This window comes from Triticum urartu, chromosome 4, assembly GCF_003073215.2.
Source record: "Triticum urartu cultivar G1812 chromosome 4, Tu2.1, whole genome shotgun sequence".
NCBI classification, from domain to species: Eukaryota; Viridiplantae; Streptophyta; class Magnoliopsida; order Poales; family Poaceae; genus Triticum; species Triticum urartu.
Window position 1 is genome coordinate 440,020,937 of NC_053025.1, and position 20,129 is coordinate 440,041,065.

Below are 20,129 nucleotides of genomic sequence, written 5' to 3' on the forward strand. Positions count from 1 at the left end.
ATGCGTGTGTGTTACGGAGGGTGCGAACCCCTGTCCCAGAGGAGGGGGGTGGCTTATATAGAGTGCGCCAGGACCCCTGCTCCCCTCCGTTACATAGGGTTCAATATTCATAAAGAGAGAGCGTTACAGGTAACGTTTGTAAATAAAGTGCTACAAATGATCATTAAATATACGAGTAAATGCCTGACCGTTGCTACGTAGAGCGGCTTTAGGTCTTCTTGTACGTCGAGTGGTTTTTTTACATGGTCGAATGGTTGAGTAGTCGAGTGACTTAAAGAAGAAGGAGTCTCCGAGTGGATGATATGTCGAGTGGATTGCACTCGACACCAAGTCCTCCCTGTTTATTCTTGAACTTCCTTGCTTCTAAGACAAGGACCTTAGGTAGGACGTATAGGTCGGGCCTATTACCCTACCCCAGGTCTATGCCCTCGTCAACCGGCGAGCCCGGGAAAAGAAAAGGCGAGCGCGCGCGCGTCCGTCTCTTGTTCGCGCCGGCGCAAATCCGGCTTAAAAATGGGTCGGGAATAGGTCGGCAGGCGGACGAAAAGCGGACGCCCGCGGACGAAATGGGTCGCCAGTTGGAGTTGCTCTTAAGCAGTTGTGATTTACATTTGCTCATTTCTGAAACACAAATGCGAACAACCAAACAACAAGTTCTATAATCTGACCATTGATGCAAGCAATCAAATACGGAGTAATGTGTAAATGTCAATGAGACCCAACGCAAAGTGCTAAAAACACCAAACAGCGAATGGGGGATAATGCCCAGCTAAGTTCTCACGCTGACACGCGGGTCCGCACCGCTAGTCCAATGATTCCTCCTCCTCTCTCCCTTGGTCGTCGAGTCCAACCGATCCGCCGTGCCACCACACGGCAACTACCCCCGCATCATACACGCACATCCTGTTTGGTAGTTTAAAGAAAAGGGAATGGGAGTTTTCAAGAGAGAGTTTGTTGGGTGATTAGGTTTGGGAAGTGGACTGTTAGTCCCAGTCCCACGTTTGGCTATTGTTGGGAATTACTTGTGGGAATTTAACAGAAAAAATAATTCCTCACTTTAGTTCGCGAGTCAAAGTAATAGAAGATGTTGAGGACACGTTTACTTATGTACAAAATTGAACCAGCCCTTGTTTAGCGCAACAAACAAACTGTTTTTTTTTTTTTGCCAATTCTCATTCTCTGGCTGAATTACCAGCCCCCCTGGAAGAGATTAGCGGGAGTTTGCCCCCTCAACTCCCCGTCCCTTTTCTTTCTCAATTCCCATACCCTTCAATCATACAAGTGACCCACCCTCTCAATTCTCATTCCCTACTCCAACTTCCCCCGAACCAAACAGGCTGGCATAGTATACGCAACCACAGCCCACGGGTACCTCCCCGCCGCCCCCAACAGCCGCCATGGCCTCCGAGGCTCGCAAGACCGCCGCCGCAGCGCGCCCGCCTCCCCGCGACTTCCTCGCCCACCTCGAGGCCTACCTGGCCCGCCGCGACGGTGTCGACAAGCTCCTCAAGATCTCCCGCTACGCCGCGCGCCTCGCCCTCGCCGCAGGGCCGCTGCCCCCGCCGGCCTCCGCGCGCCTCAAGTCCTTCGAGTCCAGCCTCGGCCTCAGCCGCAAGGCCTTCCGCCTCGGCAAGTTCGTCCAGGACGTCAACGCCCTCCGCGCGCACCCCGGCCCCCTCCCTCCGCCCTTCGTGCTCCTCGCCTACGGCGGCGAGGGCGTCTACTACTTCATCGAGCAGTTCGTCTGGCTCGCGAAAGCTGGCCTCCTCCCGGCGCACCTCCTCCCCCGCCTCCAGCGTCTCAGCGCCTGGGCCGAGCTGGTGGGCTACGTCGGCTCCATCACCATCAAGCTGGAAGAAGTGACGAAGATGGAGTCTTCAATCAAGATGCGGCGGGCGGAGGGTTGTGGGGAGGAGAACCAGGCGGTGACGACGATGCGGGGGAAGCTGCTGCTGAAGCGTCTGTCCGTTGTGCAGGACGTGGCGGATGCCTTCATGGCGCTAGGGGACGTGACTAACGGGAAGGGGTTGCTCGGTAGCTCCACGCTGACGGCGTCCGCCGGATTGCTGTCGGCGCTGATCAGCACGCACAAGAACTGGAATTCTTGCTGAAGTCCCAAGGTATATATAGATTTCAAAATACGCTTGACATTAGGATGAAATAAAGCTGAAATTTAGGCAAAACCTGTATTTCTAAAGGAAAGCGTTGCTTCTGTAATCTAGATGCCGATGTTGGTGGTACGGTTGGAATTCATGCTGATGCATTTGTTGGTTGGAGAACACTGATGCTGCTCATGATTAATTTCACCATAATCATTCTAGATGTTTCATTTTGTCAAAAAAAAAACAACAGATGCTTCATTACGGTCGTATTGGGATAAAGGGGTTGCTTTCTTCCGACTGTGTTGCTTATGGCTGACTTCAAAGATGAGTGCTTGGCTCCATAGTGCAAAAACAGAAGCACTGAACATGCCTACAAGAACAAAACAGTCTCCATGGCAGATCATTTTGCAGCAATAAGATGCACAATGCATCATAATTTGGTTCTGATGCACTAGGAAGTTGAAACCAGCATCACAATCTGGTGTATAGTTTTCCTGCTGTAGTTTTCGCTTCGTGTCAATATCAAAGGAGAATTAACTAACCGTGCCGAATTGGCTAGCACAAACTTTGGAACTGATATGATTATGGGCTAATATATTATGAAGCAAATGTGCAACCAGAAGCACTGCAGAAGAAAGAATGCTGTCTGTTTGATTACCACGTGCTACAATGTTTTTTCCCATGTTACATTGGTCCAATTGAATCAGCTTCAAAGGAATAATAGGCAAATGCAGTTCTTACATATCGGACCAAAATGTTGTTTCATTCACAGTTTATTTTTTTATTTTTTTTAATTTGTCACCTGTAAACTGATGAATAAATACATAAGTATGCAATGATATGTAGATCATGTAGCCCGTCCTGTGCTCATAACTTATTGCACTGGTTTAACTGCAGCTGATTGTTGTTGTGGGGTCAATATTAACGTCGGTGTTTTTTCCAGCCCTTGTTTGGATAAACAGTACATAAAATTTTATACCATTGTGAATTACAAAAACTGTTTCGAATTTACTCTTCCACTGACCTGGCTCCGATGGGAGGCCTCTTGACCCTCTGCTACCAGGGGTGAGGTGTGAGTGACGTAGGGAGAAGTAGGTACTACGGAGCTGTAAGGTACTGTTACTCTGATCACTTAGCTGATTACTTATCAGTGTTTATAGTTTATAACGCAAATATTCCTCGAGTTAAGAGTAAGACAGCTGGTATACTGGGTATGTGCTAAGATTTCTTGGTTTGAGTAAGGTGTGACAATAATTTTTATTTCCTTTCATTTCTAGTAGCTAAGTAAGTCCACATCATAATTGTAGGCAGGGAACCCCAATTAGTTATGTATTCATTTCTTTGAACAAATTGTTTATAAGTATCAAAGTACGACAATGATCATAGCATAAAATGATTTTATCAGCAATGAACCAAAAAAACGCCTCTTATGGTTCACAGCAACAAATTACTACTTTCTTATAATCCGATATTTTGCATTTACTGTAAGCTCCATAATTTCCTGCCTACTTATTTTTACAGCAATTCTGCCCCATGATTGATTGCCATATAGGCGTTGTCATTGGTGTTTAAATCAGCCAACCTGCTGCATAAGTTTTGCAAATCGTTGTTCCAGCTGGCCAACTTGGCATTGTTGGTCCCAAATGCAGAGATGCTTCAGGTCCGGCTTTGCTTTAGATTATATGAACTGTTAGAAATAGTTTCAGATTGAGATGAAAGAACCTTACCGCTTTCTTATCCAATGGATCTTGAGAACAAAAAGCTTGTAGTTAGGTAGATGGCTGTGAAAGCACGTCCTGTGCCCCAGCTCTATGTAACACGGTCGTGGAGGCAAAGACATTGTTCAGGTGATCTGTTTTCAGCCCACTGTTGAGGCCTGAAAACATATAGCTGTAAAAGCATATTAGTATCTGCTTATATTCTGACATCAACCGGCTAGGTATACGAGAAACAGTTTACTACCTCTCATGATGGAGTGCCATATATATATCGTCCCTGATGAAACCTGTCAACCAGCTGCAGAATTTTGGCTATTTGGTGGTAGTCTACCTCTAGAGGCAGGTTACAAGTGGACAGCTGGGCGCTGCTGCTAAATGGTTGGGACGCGGCTGTGATCAGTGAGTGAGCTAGATCGTGGACTGCTATAAATTATTTTTTTGCGGGGGTGGACTGCTATATTAGTCTTGAATTGAATCAATGAAAGAACAGTGTTACTGTTTTCCTGTCCAGTAGACCTTTGCAGTTAGATGGCTGTGAATGCGCATCATGTGCTCAGCTCCGTGTAACATTCCCCCTCTGGAGGGAATTTTCTGTGTGTTCAGGTGAGCTCTGGCCGTCATTACAAGGCTATAGAATGGGATTGTGGGAATCTCATAAGTCTGGTTGCATCAGAGAGTATCTGTCCCTGTCTGCCTCTATTTGTGTGCAACACAGCCTGTGAAGGAAGACTAGTCACAATGAAAGTAACTTGACTAGTAACATCACACATTTCAATACAAGATTGCTTATGTGGCAGCTAATTAATGAGGAGAGAGGGGTTTGTGGTAACTTAACTAGTTACTGTAACATCACACATTTCAAGACATAATGAGTCTATAGCCTAATAAATGAACTCTTTCATGATACCACTCATATGTTACTACCCACTATAGAGATAGTAACATAGACTAGTAACATTGGCAAGTTATTACTCTATGTTACTTTCCATTGTGAGCTAGTAACATAGACTAGTAACATTGGCAAGTTACTACTCTATGTTACTTCCCATTGTGAGCAGTCGAATAGAACACAGGAAAGCCGCCCGATCCCCAGGCCACCACGAGATGGTGATGATGATGATGATGATGGATGGGCAGGGCAGGTACCACCGAATCGAATTTTGCTGCCGAGTCACGGACACGTCAGGCACGGCACCACTGGGCCAGGCCCAGTTCGGCCGATGCGCTGCCTGATACGAACGAAACCCACCGAAACCGAAGGAGCAGTCCAGCCAGCTGGGTTACCAGCGGCGCAAGCGAAAAGGAGCATGTGAACGGCCACGATGCCGCCGCGGCCGCGACGCGGGCGACTAGTCCAAGCAAAAGCAGCACACTCCAACGCCAACGCCAACGGTCCAACCACTAGCGAGGAGTAGCGAAGCGGCGGTGGAGCTGGCCAAACCCAAACCACCGCCACCCCGCCCCACTCCCACCTACGCGGCGATAAAAGCCAGCCAGCCAGCGCGTCCCCCACCCCCCTCTGCCGTACCCGTACGCGATGCTTCCTCCGCCCGCCCTCCTCCCCTCGTAACCTCCACCCCCACCCGTTGCCCCCTCCCATTCCCGTTTCCGAGCTGCTCCCCTCCCCCTCCCCTCCCCGCTCAGCCGAGCCTCCCCAATTTCCCGTCACCGCCGCCTTCTCTGACCCGGTCGTATTTATACAGGCCCATTCAAAATCCACGCCGCAAAATATTATCCACAAATCCATCCGGGGTTAGGCTGCTGCTCTGCCTCACTGCTCTCCCGTGGTGACTTCCGGTCTCGGCTCTCGCGTGGTAATTCGGCGGGTGCTTGGTTTCGGCGGTGTCTCAGGTTGGGATCCGGCGATCTGGTCCTGATTCGTGGTGATTTGGTGTGTAGGTAGGTATGGGAGCGGGAGAGGGCGGGGGCCGCCGGCGGCGTAAGCTCGATGGGGACGACAGCGACGAGGAGTATGTCTTGGAGGAGGAGGAGGATGAGGAGGAGGTCCACGAGCTGGAGTACGGCCACGGAGGAAGAGACGCCGCGTCCTCTAGTGCCGGCGAGGAGGGAGGCGGCTCGGACGCGGAGTACGAGGTGGACGACGAGGACGAGGAGGAAGAGACGCCGCGTCCAAAGCGGCCGGTGAAGAGGAAGGCGAATCCGGCTCCCGCGCGGTCTCGCCGGCGCAGGTATGAAGACGACGACGATTACTCGGAGGAGCTGGAGGAGGATGAGGAGATTGGTGAAGATCTCGACCAGGAAGAGGAGCCGCGACGGCCCAACTGTGAGACGAAATGTGGTGGCCGCAGCCAGAAAGCGAAAATGCCTCCCGTGGCTCAGCGATCTAATCGGCCGAGGCATGGGGAGGAGGAGGACATGGACTTTGATCCTGACTTGGACGAGGGGGGAGGGGACGAGGACACGGATTTCGACCCTGATTTGGAGGGTGACGATGATGAGTTTGAGGACGAGGAAGAGGATGAGGAATTGGGTGTCAGCCACACCAGAACGATACCGAGGCTTAAGAATACAGCGCGCAGAAACCCTGCTTCAAAGCTGCGACGAGGGAAGAAGAAGAATAGTAATAGTTGGAAGCTTTCAAAGCGGAAGGTTCGGAAGCCTGCACCTGTAAGGCGACGGAGAAGGTCTTCTGTCATCGAGCAATACGAGGATGATGACGACGACTTCATCGTGGAGGATGAACAGGTCAAGGTAAACCGTAATTCAAGGAAGAAGGCCAGGTTTGGGAGGCATGTGGAGGTAGACCGGCCAGGGCCAGTTGCCGAGGCAGATATATGGCCGGCTATTGATTCAGACTCATCAGAGTTTGAGTTTGGAACATCTGAAGACGAACCTGAGGGTGAGCCAGTGAGAGCTGCAGTAAGGAAGGGGAGGAAAAGGAGGGGGGTATTGGGGTCATCCTCAGATTCTGAATTCCATGTCTCGGATAAGGAATTGAGCGATGTCAGAGAAGAAGAGGTTAAGTCGAAGAAAAGGGTACGCGTCTTGCAGTCATCCTCAGATTCTGAATTCCATGTCTCGGATAAGGAATTGAGCGATGTCAGAGAAGAAGAGGTTAAGACGAAGAAAAGGGTACGTGTCTTGCAGTCATCCTCAGATTCTGAATTCCATATATCAGATAAGGAATTAAGCGATGTCAGAGAAGAAGAGGTTAAGAGGAAGAAAAGGACATGCGTCTTGCAGTCATCCTCAGAGTCTGAATTCCATGCCTCAGACAAGGAATTGGGTGATAACAGGATAGAAGAGGCCAGGAGGAAGAAGAGGTTACTCGTCTCGCAATCATCCTCAGATTCTGAATTCCATGTCTCAGATAAGGATGTCAGGGACTTGGGAGAGGCTAAATCTCTGGTGGCTCAGCCCATGCTGTCTGTGTCACCGAGGAGGCTTTCTTTTACAAGGAATGGGTGGGACAAAGGAAAGGAGAAAAAAGAACTAGTAGATGCTGAGAAGCCCTGGTGTGGGATATGCCTCTCTGAGGATCAGAGGACGACTCTACAGGGAGTGCTGAATTGCTGCTCACACTACTTTTGCTTCGCGTGCATCATGGAGTGGTCTAAGGTCGAGTCAAGGTGTCCATTGTGTAAGAGGCGGTTCACCACGATTACCAAGTCATCAAAAGTGGATCTAGATTTGGAGCTGAAAAAGTCTGTAATTAAGGTTGAAGAGCGTGATCAGGTGAAGTCTCCTTGCTGTAGTTGTTATATAATTTCAGATCTGGTAACAATTTAAGTTGCTATTTCATTTCGTTTTCTTATGGGTGAGCAATTCAACACATGATTGGTAAACATCTTCATTGCCATTCTGCGTTTGAAGATTAACCTATATAATTAGTCTTATATTTGGTCTTTTATTAGTAATTAACTTCTCCATTTCTTTCATTTTTAATATATTTGCTGTAACTGAAAAATTGTCAGTAACAAAAGTGCATCGCTAACATATGTATCAAGATGCAGTTACAACAGGGAAGATATTTAAATTTGGGGGCAATATGTTCTGAATTACTTGTGGACTGTTACTTTTAGTAAGGTTTCATGAATATGTACCTCAATCCTTAATCATGGCTGCAAACCTTTTGCAATTTTTTACCTCTCTGGTATGCCTGGCTCTTTAATGTTGTAAGCATTCCTTAGGCTTGTTGTTTACTCGTGCTATTGTTGTGTTTAGGAGCATTTCCACCTGCATATTATGTTCTCAGTAGGTTCTTACAGTCAATTTTCAGCAACCTTTTTGAATTTTGGTTGATAATATGACCCTGAATTCTGTGATCAGTTGATTTTTTGCTGCTATTGTTTTTCTTTTAAGCCAGGAGCTCAAATTTTATTGTAGGGGTTACTGTACTTTAAAAAAATAACTTGGTATGAAAATTAAGATATATGCCACTGCAAAGTAGTCAGTCCGAGATATAACACTAAAAGTACTGCTGCTGAAACCTAAGTTATAACACCCTAGTATGTTTGGGCATATGCTTATTTTCTTGCTTCTTGCACAGGTTTATCAGCCAACGGAAGAAGAAATAAGGCGCTGGTTAGACCCATACGAGAATCTTATGTGCATAGAGTGCAATCAAGGTGGTGAAGATAGTCTAATGTTATTATGTGATATTTGTGATTCCTCGGCACATACTTATTGTGTTGGCCTTGGAAGAGAAGTACCTGAAGGAAATTGGTATTGTGGAGGATGTAGACTCAGTGGCGAGGGATCAACGCATCCTAGAAGCCTTACTAACAGCAATTCTGCCCAGTTAGGCACGAATGCACCCATTAGCACATTTGGAAGGACACCGTCAATCAACACTTGGCAAACTTTTCAAGGCTTTGATCTAAATGTATCGCCTAGGGAGATTCCTAGGCAAAACATTCATGCCGATTCACGAGCTTCAGTTTTGGGTGTATCAACTCCAACTGGAAGGTTTGCAACTCTTTCTAGAAGACGTGGATGGATGCGCATGTTGCTAGATAGACAAAGGCATCTGATTAGTCAAGACACTGGACATGATGGTGTGCAGCACAGTGGCTATGCTCCAAGAGCCGACCCAGACCACAGGAACTTCTGTGCTTCATCAGAATCCAACTCTTTGCAGCACAATGATTCTTTGCCAAGAATCGAACCAAATCGCAGGAACTTCTCTAGTCCTTGGGAAGCAAACAGTTCACAAACTCTGCTTGATGACATTCGGGACCAGCACGGTTGCTTTTCTTCTGTTCAAGCTCAGAGAAACTCTACTCCATGCCTTTTTGCGGATGGAAACAATTTCCAACAAACAGAAAGTGTCAACAGCAATGTCAAGCACATGTGCAGTATAAGTCCTCATTAGGTAAGTGCAGTGTGAGCGAATTGTTCAATTTTTAACATGTATATTGTTCAATTATTTGTTTCAAAAAAAATATTGTTCAATTATATGTATCACCCAAGTCAAATTTTGCAAATCTCCTGAATGAATGAATACTCCACCATTTAGGGATTTATTTACTTTATTTTTATTGTGAAGTTGGGACATTTGAACTAATATATTCTCCTTACTTATTTCAGAATGTCATTCTATTCTGTTGGTGGCGTGTTGGATCGACCATAAGTAGCAAGGACATGCGCTTCTTACCACACTTTAATATCCTCCCAGTAACTGTGATAATGCTCTGCCCTGCCACCGAGTATCTCACTGGATATAGCTGGCCATCGTGCTTCAACTCATCCTATGTGGTCAATGGCAGAAAAATGAACATGTTCTCATTAACCTTTATTTTAGCTTAGGCATTTTTTTTCTTTTGTTATTGCCATTCATTCAGTCCTAAACACGACCACGAAGTTCAGCAATGACCAAGATGCGGTCAAGATATTTCTGATTTTTTGGACGGCTTCATATGTGTATACATTGTGATATTGGGAAAGCCAGTTCCATCTGATGATCATTCAACTTGACATCCTGTCGTCTCATGTAATGTATTGCACTGTTGTTCAGTATCCAGGTGCTTTCGTCCACGAAGAGGTGTTTGCTAATTTAACTTCCCAGCATGTCTCGTGTAATGATTTGTGTGGTGCACAGTGGCTCTGAGTAGGAGGATGCTCCAGATGGGGAGGGGAGGCGAATCCACCGGCTCGATGAAGCCTGGACGGGAGAGTTTGTCCGACGAGACAAAGGGGAGAAGACGCTTGAAGAAAAAGTTTATATTACTCCCTTGGTCCTAAAATAAGTGTCTTGAGAAGACGCTCAGTACAAATTTGTACTAGAGCTAGTACAAAGTTAAGACACTTATTTTGTACTAGAGCTAGTACAAAGTTGATACACTTATTTTGAGACAGAGGGAGTATATTTTTGTTGATCACTTTTTTTTTTGCAAAAAGCAGCTAATTGGGCTTAACCCGTTTCATCCATCTTTCACGTGCGCTCGCCTGAATTTTGGGCCAGCTTTCATCGGCAATTCCTATTTAGCGCTTCACGCAACCATTACTGTGTATTTTGCAAACAAGCGCCTCTTAAGCGCCATGCTCTGGGCCAGCCCATGTTGATATTTTTCTGTGTTTTAATCCGAGAAAACATGTGAGCTCACTATGAATCAACGTGCAACCTCCCTCATCGAGGTACCCGGCGCAACCATCGGGAGCCACTAGTTAACGAGCGCTTCTTCGGAAGCCTCACAATGATCAGTGTCACTTGGCGCACTCTTAGCCATTCGCCACGTGTCGTGTTCTGAGCGTTTCCTTCGAATTTTGTTCTTTTTTATTTTTCCGCACGTGTTTTTGGCTATTTGAACGGTTTTTTTCCGGGGTTTTTCAACGTTTTGGTTTTCCACCGGTCTTCCTTAGCTTTTCGACCAAAAATATATTTTTTTGCGTGAAAAAACGTGTTTTTTCCCTCTCGCGAAAGTCGCGGTTTTGCTTTTGTGAGAGGCACCGTTTTGCTTCCGTGAGAGTCATGGCTGTGCCTCTTGGAAACGAAAAAAAACCGTATTTTCTGTTTTTTCTTTCGCGAGTCACGGTTTTGCTTCCGCAAGAGGCACAGTTGTGCTTTCGCGAGTCACGGCCGTGGCTCTTGGAAACGAAAAAAAATACGTTTTCAATTTTTTTTTCTTCCACGAGAGTCATGGTTGTGCTTCCACGAGAGCACGGTTGTGCTTTCGTGAGAGTCACGGCCGTGCCTCTCGGAAACGAAAAAAAACGCATTTTCTGTTTTTTTTTTCCTTTCACGAGAGTCACAGTTTTGCTTCCGCGAGAGTCACGGGTGTGCTTTCGCGAGATTCACGGCAGTGCCTCCTCGAAAACGAAAAAAACGTGTTTTCTGTTTTTTTTTCTTCCGCAAGAGTCACGGTTTTGCTTTCACGAGAGGCACGGTTGTGATTTTGTGAGAGGCACGGGCGTGCCTCTTTCGGAAAGGGAAAAATCCGTGCTCTTGATTCGGTTTTCTTGTCCATTTTTTTCGACCGTTTTTTTTCATGAAAAAAAACTTCGTCAAAAACTACCGACATGGGATCTAGATTTCAAGATCTCGACGCGAAGAATTAAACGATGAAAGCGGTTTGAGATTTGAACGCACGGTTTGAGAGATAAAACATTTTGAATAAACGGATCTATGAAAAAAAAACTCCCAGGTTGCGACAAGTGGTGCGCCGCATGTGCGCCACTTGTCGCAATCTGGGAAGTTGGAGTGATCTTCGAAACGATTACTCCTCAACTAGTGATTTCGGCGACCACCCTTCCAAGCAGCAAGATATAGTAAGTTACAACCTTTCCCATTTTTCTTTTTCGTTTCGGTTTTTTTCTTTTTTTCTTCTTGGTTCAATAAATTGTGGCAAATACGTGAACTATTTCTTCAAATTGATGATTTTAAAAAAATTGATGATTTTTTTTAATTTGATGAACTTTTTTCAAGTTCAATGAACTTGTTTTTCAACATTCACTATTTGTTTTTCATTTTCGATGAACTTGTTTTTTAAAATTCGATGAAATTTATTTCAAAATAATTTCTTTTTAGAAAAAATCCATAAACGTTTTACATGATTTTTTGTATTTTATGATTTTTTCCGTTCTTTTTTTCTAGTGCAATGGATCTCGCTCTAATGGGCTGGCCCACTAGGGTTGGTGCGTGGGTGCCAGGGAAGCTCCTTGGCGCCTGAAGCGCTCAATAGGAGCTCCCGCTTCGTCATGCCGAACCTCCTACTAGAGTGAATGCTTAGGCTGTTTGTAATGGGGAGTATCATATGCTAGTATCATGCATATGATATTAGTGTATAATACTATCTCTGTAATGCATAATATCATATATTAGTATCATGTAATACTTTATTTATTGTCATGCATGACACAAAGTAGCTTAGCATTTAATATGATACGGTATCATGATTTGATACTCCATCCTCTCTTTCTTCATTTAATGATATGACATCTCATCAAAATTGCCTAGTTGGCATGCATAATACTAGCTATGATACTACCATTACGACCAGCCTTAGAGAGAGCATCACGGTTCGCTAGTTCGACGCCTCTGGGATCGTGTCCTCGGGGGACTCCTAGGAACGTACCCTCTTTTAGCTTTCACTTTTAAATCATTCAATTTAGTATCTCCATTCATTCATTCATTCATATGAAAGGAATACTCAACGAAAGAAAAATCGCAAGTGAAAATCATGTAGGAATCCTCTAAACCAAATAAGGCTTGAGGAAGGGCACCAAGGAACTGGAAAGATGTAACGCGACGTTGAGCCTTGTATCCGATGAGTACTCTCTAGAAAATGCTAGTGCTCAACTAACTATTTCATCACGTCGTCTGCCGCCTCGCATGCATGATGTGTTTTCTTTGGGAAGCTCAACATGGGATTATGAAGTGGTCTATGTTGGTACTCGCAACACGAGGTAATGTTGCAATCCCAGGGACTTCATCGGCGGTCACACGTGTGTCCTATGCAGGTCCACCGTTTATCGATCTAGTCTTATATTTTCCAAGCAAAACTTATCACTATTTTCTCCCTACAACGAAGACAGCAACGGCCACCCCGCGTCGCCTCTCCCTAGCGACACGGGGGAACCACTTCGGCGCCGCCACCTTCCCTCCTTCCTCCACCCCCACCTCGCCGCCTCCTAAGGAGACCGCCTGTCGGGGTACTGATCCACGAACACCTATGAGGCCGGCGGACCGGATCCCTTTCGGTTCGACGGGGGCGGAGATCGTGCAAAGAGCAAATCGAGGCGATACACGCGAGCGATTTACCCAGGTTCGGGCCGCACGGATGCGTAAAACCCTATTCCTGTTTTGTGGTTTGTATTGATTTCTATCTCGGGAGCGCGGAGTGCTACAGTACACACCAGCAGCTAGCGAGACCGAGCGTGAGTGTTTTCGAACCAGCTAACCCCCCTCCACGTCGCATACGGTCCTCCTTTTATATGCTCAAGGGGTCACCGACAGGTGGCAACGGAGGTAAAGGGCAAAAATGGAAAGGTGCTGCGGTAGGCACAGCTACCTGCTACAGTGTATCATACCTAACCCTGACGGCAGGGGACAAGGGCCTTAAATGCCCGTCTGTGTCGCCTAAACAGTGCGAAAAGGGACCGTCAGGGACGCCACCGTTCGCCACGATGGCGATCTTGTCAGCGCCGCTTGCCACCGCACGCCCCTGGCTGCACAGCCTTCCACCACGTACGCCTGGAAGGGCCCCAGAGCGACACGTTGGTGGATGTGCTGGAGCGCGGGCACGGAGAGCTGGCTCGCCGCGGCAAGCGCCTTGTCGCGGCCGTTGTCTTGTCGCGTCCGGGAGCTTGTCGCTCACCGGGCTTTGCCGGGACGTGTGGTGCGCCGCGGCAAGTTCCTTGAAATGCCCTGGGTGGCCTTCCCGGCAAGCTCCTCTTGCCGGGGTCTTGGGATGCTTTTGTTAGCCTTCCCGGCAAGCTCCTCTTGCCGGGGTCTTGTCTTCTTGGCTTGGACACTTTGTTCTTGAATGGCTCCAAAGGAACCACGGAGGGCCTTGGCGGTCACCCGGCAAGCCTTGCCGCGGGATGCTGCGACTGCCCGTGCACAAGTTCGGGATACTAGGGTACCCCTACTCTAGTACACCGACACCGCCGGCGAAGCCCGGTCTGGCCTGCGAGCATCTCTCTGCGAGGCGCAAGGGCGCATCTGACCCGCGAGCGCGGCGGGCTTGGACGGGCACGCGGGCGTGGCTCCCGCGCAGGGGTGACGCGGCGTGGCGACGGGCTCGCTCCGGCGCCGGCGGTTCGAGGGGGCGCGGGATTTGGCGCTCCAGCAGGGGCGCTGTCAAGGGGAGGAACGGATGCGCGCGCGCGGGCGTCTCGCTCGGTGCGGGTGCTGTGTGCGGTGCGCGTCATGCGCGCGGACGAGAGGTGGTTCGACTCAGGCAACGTCGACAGGGAAGCTCAGCAGGCGGGCGTGACGCGAGAAGGAAGCCGGGGCGGCGGCCCCGGGCTGGGAGCCATGGCGTTTGGCCGTGATGATGTGTGCGCTCGCTTCTCATTCGCAGCTTGAGGTGGTGCTGCTGTGGGTGCTGCGCGGTGAAGCTTGGTGGTCGACGTTGGAGAGTGCAAGGCGCAACAGGAACGACTTCAATGATCTCCACGTTTTTTGGGTGGATCAGATCTGCAGGCTTCCATAGGGATGTGTGTGTTCCGGGCGAGAGCCTTGACCCGACTTTGTCAGTACTGTCCACTGCGGCGCTTTCGGGTGTCGTTTTCCTTTTTGGAGGCGTCGTTGTGAAACTCATCTTCTCCTATGCAGGGCTCGGGCTCTCCGGTGAAAACCTAAGCTCCAGATTTTTCGGAGCGGGCGACGGTGCCGTCTTCGTCGTTTCCCTCTTGGGGGCGTTGCTTGGGAGAGTTAGCTTGTGCTTGGTGCGTCTAGTTTTCTCCTACGTCGGGTTTGGTGGATGCCGGGGCAGCGGCCTCGAACGGCTAATGTGCGCGGGGCGGCGGCCTCGAAAAGTGATGCACGGGGCGGCTCCATTGGGCGGGGCGGCGGCTCGGCCTTCGCTTGGGTGGCAATCTTGGGCCAGTTAGACGGCAGGATTGTCGGTCCGGTCGACGCGTTCCAGAGGGGGTGGTCTGACTTTGCGTCGGGGCGGCGGCCCCGGATGTGGTGCGACGTTCGTGGTTTGCGAGCGGTTGCCCTGAGCAGCGTGGTCTGCGGGCAGCTGGGTTGTGCGGCGTTGCTGCTCGAGGGAAGCGGTGGTATGCCGGGGCGGCGGCCCCGGAAGGTGGTGCCGGTTGATTGCGCTAGGCGCGATGGAGCGGTGGATGTCGGGGCGGTGGCCCCGAGAGAATCACCATGGTGACCAGACTTTTGTGGCAACGATGATGGTGGGAGCGATGTCGAGGATGTAGCAATGGTTGCGATAGTCGGCTCTTCTCCGGTGTGTCCATGGTATTGCCTCGGTTTGTTTCTTGCTGTGGTGTCAAAGCTGCAGCGGCGGGGTCCTATGGTGTACGATGACTGGCTGCAGGTGGCCCTTTCGGCGATCTTCCGTGGTGCCAGTCGTGTCTGGTTTCGTTTTTCTGAGTTCTCCGTCAGAATCGAAGCTGTGTTGTCTGTTCACAGATCGACATGTCGTCAATAAGGGTGGACTTTGCCCTATGTGTTTCAGTCTATGGGAGTGGACTTGTTCCTGTTTTTGCAAACTGGACAATTCTCTTCTACTTAGTTAATAGATAAGGCAATCTTTGTCTCCATTTCGAAAAAAGCATAACTTATCCACATACTGTATTTCTAAAACTTCTTCCCCATAATTTTGTTTTTTTAGTTTTCTCACCCATTGCACGCCGCCGCACATCACGGTGGCTGGCTACTGCACCTGCCTCCCAGCATCGCGTTGCAAGGGCTCTGCTGCCACCACTCTCTGTTGCTGTAAAGTCAAAGGCCGGCCATGCTTGTTGCCGGTGTTGCAACACCAACAAGAAGCACAGATGTTGCAAGAGATGGACGTCGATGTAGGGGGTGAACCATCAACGTTACAATGGGGCTTTAGCGCCTGTGTTACAATGAAGTTTGACCCGAGTAGCAAACAATACCATTATTGCAAGTCGATGGGTGTTGCGAAGGCACCGGTGCCACGCGCTCGCTGGATTGCAACATCGCCCACATTTCTGAAACATCATATTGGTGTGTCGTAGGTGGGTGTTGCGAGCTTGCCGGATTTGCAACTTCCATGATGTTTTGGAAACACGAGAATGTCGTGATGCTGGTTTTTCGAAGCGAGGGGTTGCAAGGTCCTTGGTTTTTTTTGTGAAACATGGACGGTATTGTGATGCTTTGAGATGCGAGGAGGTGCTGGGCCGTTCGACCGTGGCTGATCTGACGATACGTGAGGCGGCCGATAACTGGGAGTCATTAGCCGAATGACGCATAGGGTCGTCCATACCACCTGTATTCAGATGTCGTAACTCGCATTCGCCAATCGCCGTTGCCTCGTCGGTTCCGTCGGAGATTTAGCGGATCCAGATGCCGGGAGACTTATCTTTTGCAAGCTCGTCAGTCGGTAGAAGAAGACGGGACAAAGACATGTAAACAACGTGCGACAAATTCCGAGGGGACTAATCGTCCAATTGACTAGATCACCGTCAGAACTGACAAGTTTTGCACATGGGAGAGAGATGGGTCTAGTAGCACACACTGATTGTTCTTATTATAACTGCTAATGAGCCAGACGGTGGATTAGGTGGTGGTCCAACTAATTTTGCCCCAGTCAAAACAGGAACATATCATCCAGATTCCACGGCTGCGATGCGGCTCAGCGGCCGCAGTTGTCCTGTTTTGGCTCTATGTACATACACAACTTGGCATGTTGCTCTTGTCGTGTATTTGCTCATGTTTCAACCGGCGAATTGCTCCAGCTGGAGCTGAAGAAAGAAATGCATAAGTGGAAAGAAACCGTAGATTTGTTGTTAAGCACTAAGACCACTTACACCCGCGTACTGCTGATCCGGTCGAATATCTGGCTTCCTGCATTATGTAGTGGAATATCTGGCTTCCCGCACTATGTAGATTTGTTGTAAAAAAATTATTGTTCATGTACTGTTTTGATTCAATTTGTCTTGTTTCTGAAAACTATTTAGATGTCCAAATAATCGAAAATTAGAGCTAACCTCACGTAATAAATTATCTACCATGCAAAAAAAGGGATTCTTTTTTGAATTTTTGTGAATTATTTTTTGACCGGGTGCAGATGAGCCCGAGCACCGAATCGCTGCACTCATATTCAGTCCCTTATATCCATGTAACATATGCAACGTAAGAAATTAACCTATGTAGATCAACGAACTAGTAATAAATGTACATCAATCGGACAACCAAAATAAGCAGTTTGCATTGACCGCAAGAAAAAACTAAATTAAACGGAGAAAGGCAGAGAAAAACACCATTTCCTTGATGAACCCTTCCCTTTGCGGTCGGCGGTGCTGCTTTAGCCCTCGGTGTAGGCGTCGGCTGTCGGAGGGTCGTTGGAGTTGGAGTTGAATCCATCGCTGACGTCTGAGGCGTCGTCCGACGAGATCTACTCGGCCAGCCCCCAAAGCAAGTGCTCCTGCTCCTCGGCGTGTCACCTCGCCGTCGCCTGTGTCGTTGCCTCGCGCTCTAATAGCTCGATGGCGAGCCGCATCGCTTTGGCATTCTTGCGCCATAGCCGCCGTGCATTTGACTCCACCATCGTCAAGGAGCAGTGGAGGACCAACACGAGGAGCACGTCCTCAGGATCCACCTGTCCGCTTGGTTGCCCGACGCCTCGCCCGCTGCTCGCGCTGTGCGGCCCGTGCCTTCGACTCGGGCGTCCTAGACAAGTCCGATGCTGGCGAGGGCACAAGCACCCAACGGTGGCGGTGGACACCCTCCGGAGGTGGTAGAGAAGGGGCAGCATACCTGTAGTGAAGCGGAGCGGTCGGAGCTGCCGCCGGTGCTGTGTGACGGATGGGAGGGACCAACAACGCCGAACGAAGGGGGGCGACACATTAGAGCGTGAGCTGCTGCCGTCCCGATCCAGCCGCGACCGACACAATGCGATGCAGAGAGCGAACACGTCCATGTTGGAGTCATCGCCATCGGAGCCCGCGCTGTTGCCATCGAATGCCATAGATGTGATTAGGAAGAGGAGGAGGAGGAGGAGGAGGAGGGGGAGAGAGAGAGAGGGAGAGAGAGAGGGGTGGAGTGGACTCAAGCCGACTGGGGTCTAGGGTTTGTCTGATTGGGATATATGTGATAGCCTGGCTTAAGAGGGATGATAGACTACTCATATCAATAAGGAATTTCTTCTTTTTCGGAAGCATATTCGAACAGAACTCCAAAGTTAAGCGTGCTTAACTTGGAGTAATTTTAGGATGGGTGACCGACCGGGAAGTTGCTCCCGGGTGCGCACGAGTGAGGACAAAGTGCGCAAAAAAGACTAGTATTGATCTATGGGGCCAGTCTAGATCCCGCCAGGAGTAACGACCACCGGCGGGTGTGTCCGAGGCGTTACAAGTTGGTATCAGAGCCGACCCTCGCGGTTACACGAATGGTTGTGGACAGGTGCGTGGTCATGTTGTTCATGACGTTTGTGACCCGTCGTGGCACATGACATGTCACATGTACTGGACTGGAAGCACAGACGTATGTGCCAAGAGGGAGCGTTCCTGTGGCCCGACGAGGACATCGGTTCCTCTGAGTGGGGGTGTGTTGACACCAGATTTTGGCATGGTCACGAATCCGGGTTCGTATGCAAAAGTTAGAGGCAACACTTCGCGGGCCGGCCCTGAATGAGAAAGTATTCGGCCTTTGCCGGCTGAATGAAACCTTGCCGGGGTAAAACCTTGCCGATGTGAGGGCTTGTCGGCGTGGAAAGCTTGCTGGCGGAGAAGCTTGCCAGCGTGGAAAGCTTGCCGGCGGAGAAGCTTGCCGGTGTGAAAGCTTGCCGGGGAGGAAAGCTTGCCGGGGGGAAAAGCTTGCCGGGTGAAGACCTTGCCGGGGCTGAAAAGCTTGCCGGGAAAGAGCTTGCTGGGTGGAAACTGTCAAGGCCAATCCGACCAGAAGCTGAAGATGGGCTCAAATGATTATCTAGATGGACTCAGATGAAGAAGTGTTCAACATGAAAGTTATTCGTAACATCGAAACGGTCAACTTTGCTTTTGGAGTCATCATCATCCGGCGTAGTATACGACCTGCAGAGACGCTACAAGAGTCGGATGGTCCAGTCAGCTACATGACCGAGTCAGACTCGAAATTAAAGATGACCCTGTGGAGTATTCAAGATGGCCTTATTTGGAAAAGTGATCAACATACGGATTGTTGGCCTCATCGAAGCGTACAAAATTGATATTTGAACCGTCTCCATCGGAAGTCATATGCAGATTCCACGGCCCGCGCAAGGAGCAAGACAGAAGATTGGATCAGATTCGGGCTGAATCCAAGTGGGACCAGAACTAGGACTCTAGGTCGTGAATTGATGTAATTTTCTTGTAAGGAAAGACTAGATGAATCCTTTGCTTGTACGGGAAGTCCAGCCGCCTCTTATATATGTTGGGGGTGACGGCCGATTGAACAACACACAATCGAACAAATCAATATACTACTTTTTCATATACGTTTTATCTCTCCACCGTTTTTCTCTCTCGTTATTCGCTGTTCTTCGTGTTTGAGAGCTGCGAATCTCGAGGCTCTAGGGGCGAGCGAATCGACCTAGGGCAGCCCATAGCCGCCGCAATCCCTGACGGGGTCCCTCCCGGGTGCGCGGGGTTTTGGGTCTGCAAAAGCGCCCGCCGACTGTCTTGTGTATCGCGCTGTCGGTCGGGTCTCCTTCGACGTGAGCTGCGGTGCATCACCCCCGGCGTCGAGGGTACACGTGACGTGTTCGTGTGTCAACAGGGTGTATGTGATAGCCTGGCTTAAGAGGGATGATAGACTACTCATATCAATAAGAAATTCCTTCTTTTCCGAAAGCCTATTCAGACAGAACTCCAAAGTTAAGTGTGCTTAGTTTGGAGTAATTTCAGGATGGGTGACCGACCGGGAAGTTGTTCCCAGGTGCGCACGAGTGAGGACAAAGTGCACAGAAAATACTAGTATTGATCTGTGGGGCCAGTCTAGATCCCGCCAGGAGTAACGACCACCGGCGGGTGTGTCTGGGGCGTTACAATATATGTGGGGTCGCTACGGGTCACGGTGAGCCATGCTGACGTGGCGGATGCACCATGGCATGCCCGAACCTCCTCATATCCGTCCTATATTTGGACTAGATATGACGGGTGCCAGACAGCCTAGGCATTTGGGGCAGGTTTGAGGCGCCCAACTGGGTCGGCTTTTTTTGACCGGTCCACTCGCCCGGGCGTT

At 49.2% G+C, this 20,129-nt stretch overlaps 2 protein-coding genes across 5 annotated transcripts; both read left to right on the top strand.

Annotated features, from left to right (window-relative positions):
- The first annotated feature begins 1,273 nt into the window (after nucleotides 1-1,273).
- Nucleotides 1,274-4,044, top strand: LOC125551933 (peroxisomal membrane protein 11-3-like). Of its 2 annotated transcripts, none has more exons than XM_048715345.1 (2): nucleotides 1,274-2,120; nucleotides 3,624-4,044. In XM_048715345.1, exon 1 carries the CDS (start codon nucleotides 1,398-1,400, stop codon nucleotides 2,109-2,111), a length of 714 nt encoding a protein of 237 aa, XP_048571302.1. In that variant the 5' UTR covers nucleotides 1,274-1,397; the 3' UTR covers nucleotides 2,112-2,120; nucleotides 3,624-4,044. The 2 variants fall into 2 exon arrangements, with proteins under 2 accessions (XP_048571302.1, XP_048571303.1); XM_048715346.1 differs by lacking the exon at nucleotides 3,624-4,044 and adding an exon at nucleotides 2,353-3,617.
- A 1,318-nt stretch (nucleotides 4,045-5,362) lies between these two features.
- LOC125551932 (ABC transporter F family member 4-like) lies at nucleotides 5,363-9,757 on the top strand. Of its 3 annotated transcripts, none has more exons than XM_048715341.1 (4): nucleotides 5,363-5,634; nucleotides 5,720-7,516; nucleotides 8,331-9,155; nucleotides 9,371-9,757. In XM_048715341.1, exons 2-3 carry the CDS (start codon nucleotides 5,726-5,728, stop codon nucleotides 9,153-9,155), a joined length of 2,616 nt encoding a protein of 871 aa, XP_048571298.1. In that variant the 5' UTR covers nucleotides 5,363-5,634; nucleotides 5,720-5,725; the 3' UTR covers nucleotides 9,371-9,757. The 3 variants fall into 3 exon arrangements, with proteins under 3 accessions (XP_048571298.1, XP_048571300.1, XP_048571299.1); XM_048715343.1 differs by having other exon boundaries at nucleotides 5,724-7,516; XM_048715342.1 differs by having other exon boundaries at nucleotides 5,363-7,516.
- The last annotated feature ends 10,372 nt before the right edge of the window (nucleotides 9,758-20,129 follow it).

Coding starts and splice junctions, on each gene's coding strand:
- LOC125551933 (XM_048715345.1), top strand. CDS start 1,398: ATGGCCTCCGAGGCTCGCAAGACCGCCGCCGCAGCGCGCCCGCCTCCC.
- LOC125551932 (XM_048715342.1), top strand. CDS start 5,726: ATGGGAGCGGGAGAGGGCGGGGGCCGCCGGCGGCGTAAGCTCGATGGG. Junction 7,517..8,330: donor AGGTTGAAGAGCGTGATCAG/GTGAAGTCTCCT, acceptor CTTCTTGCACAG/GTTTATCAGCCAACGGAAGA.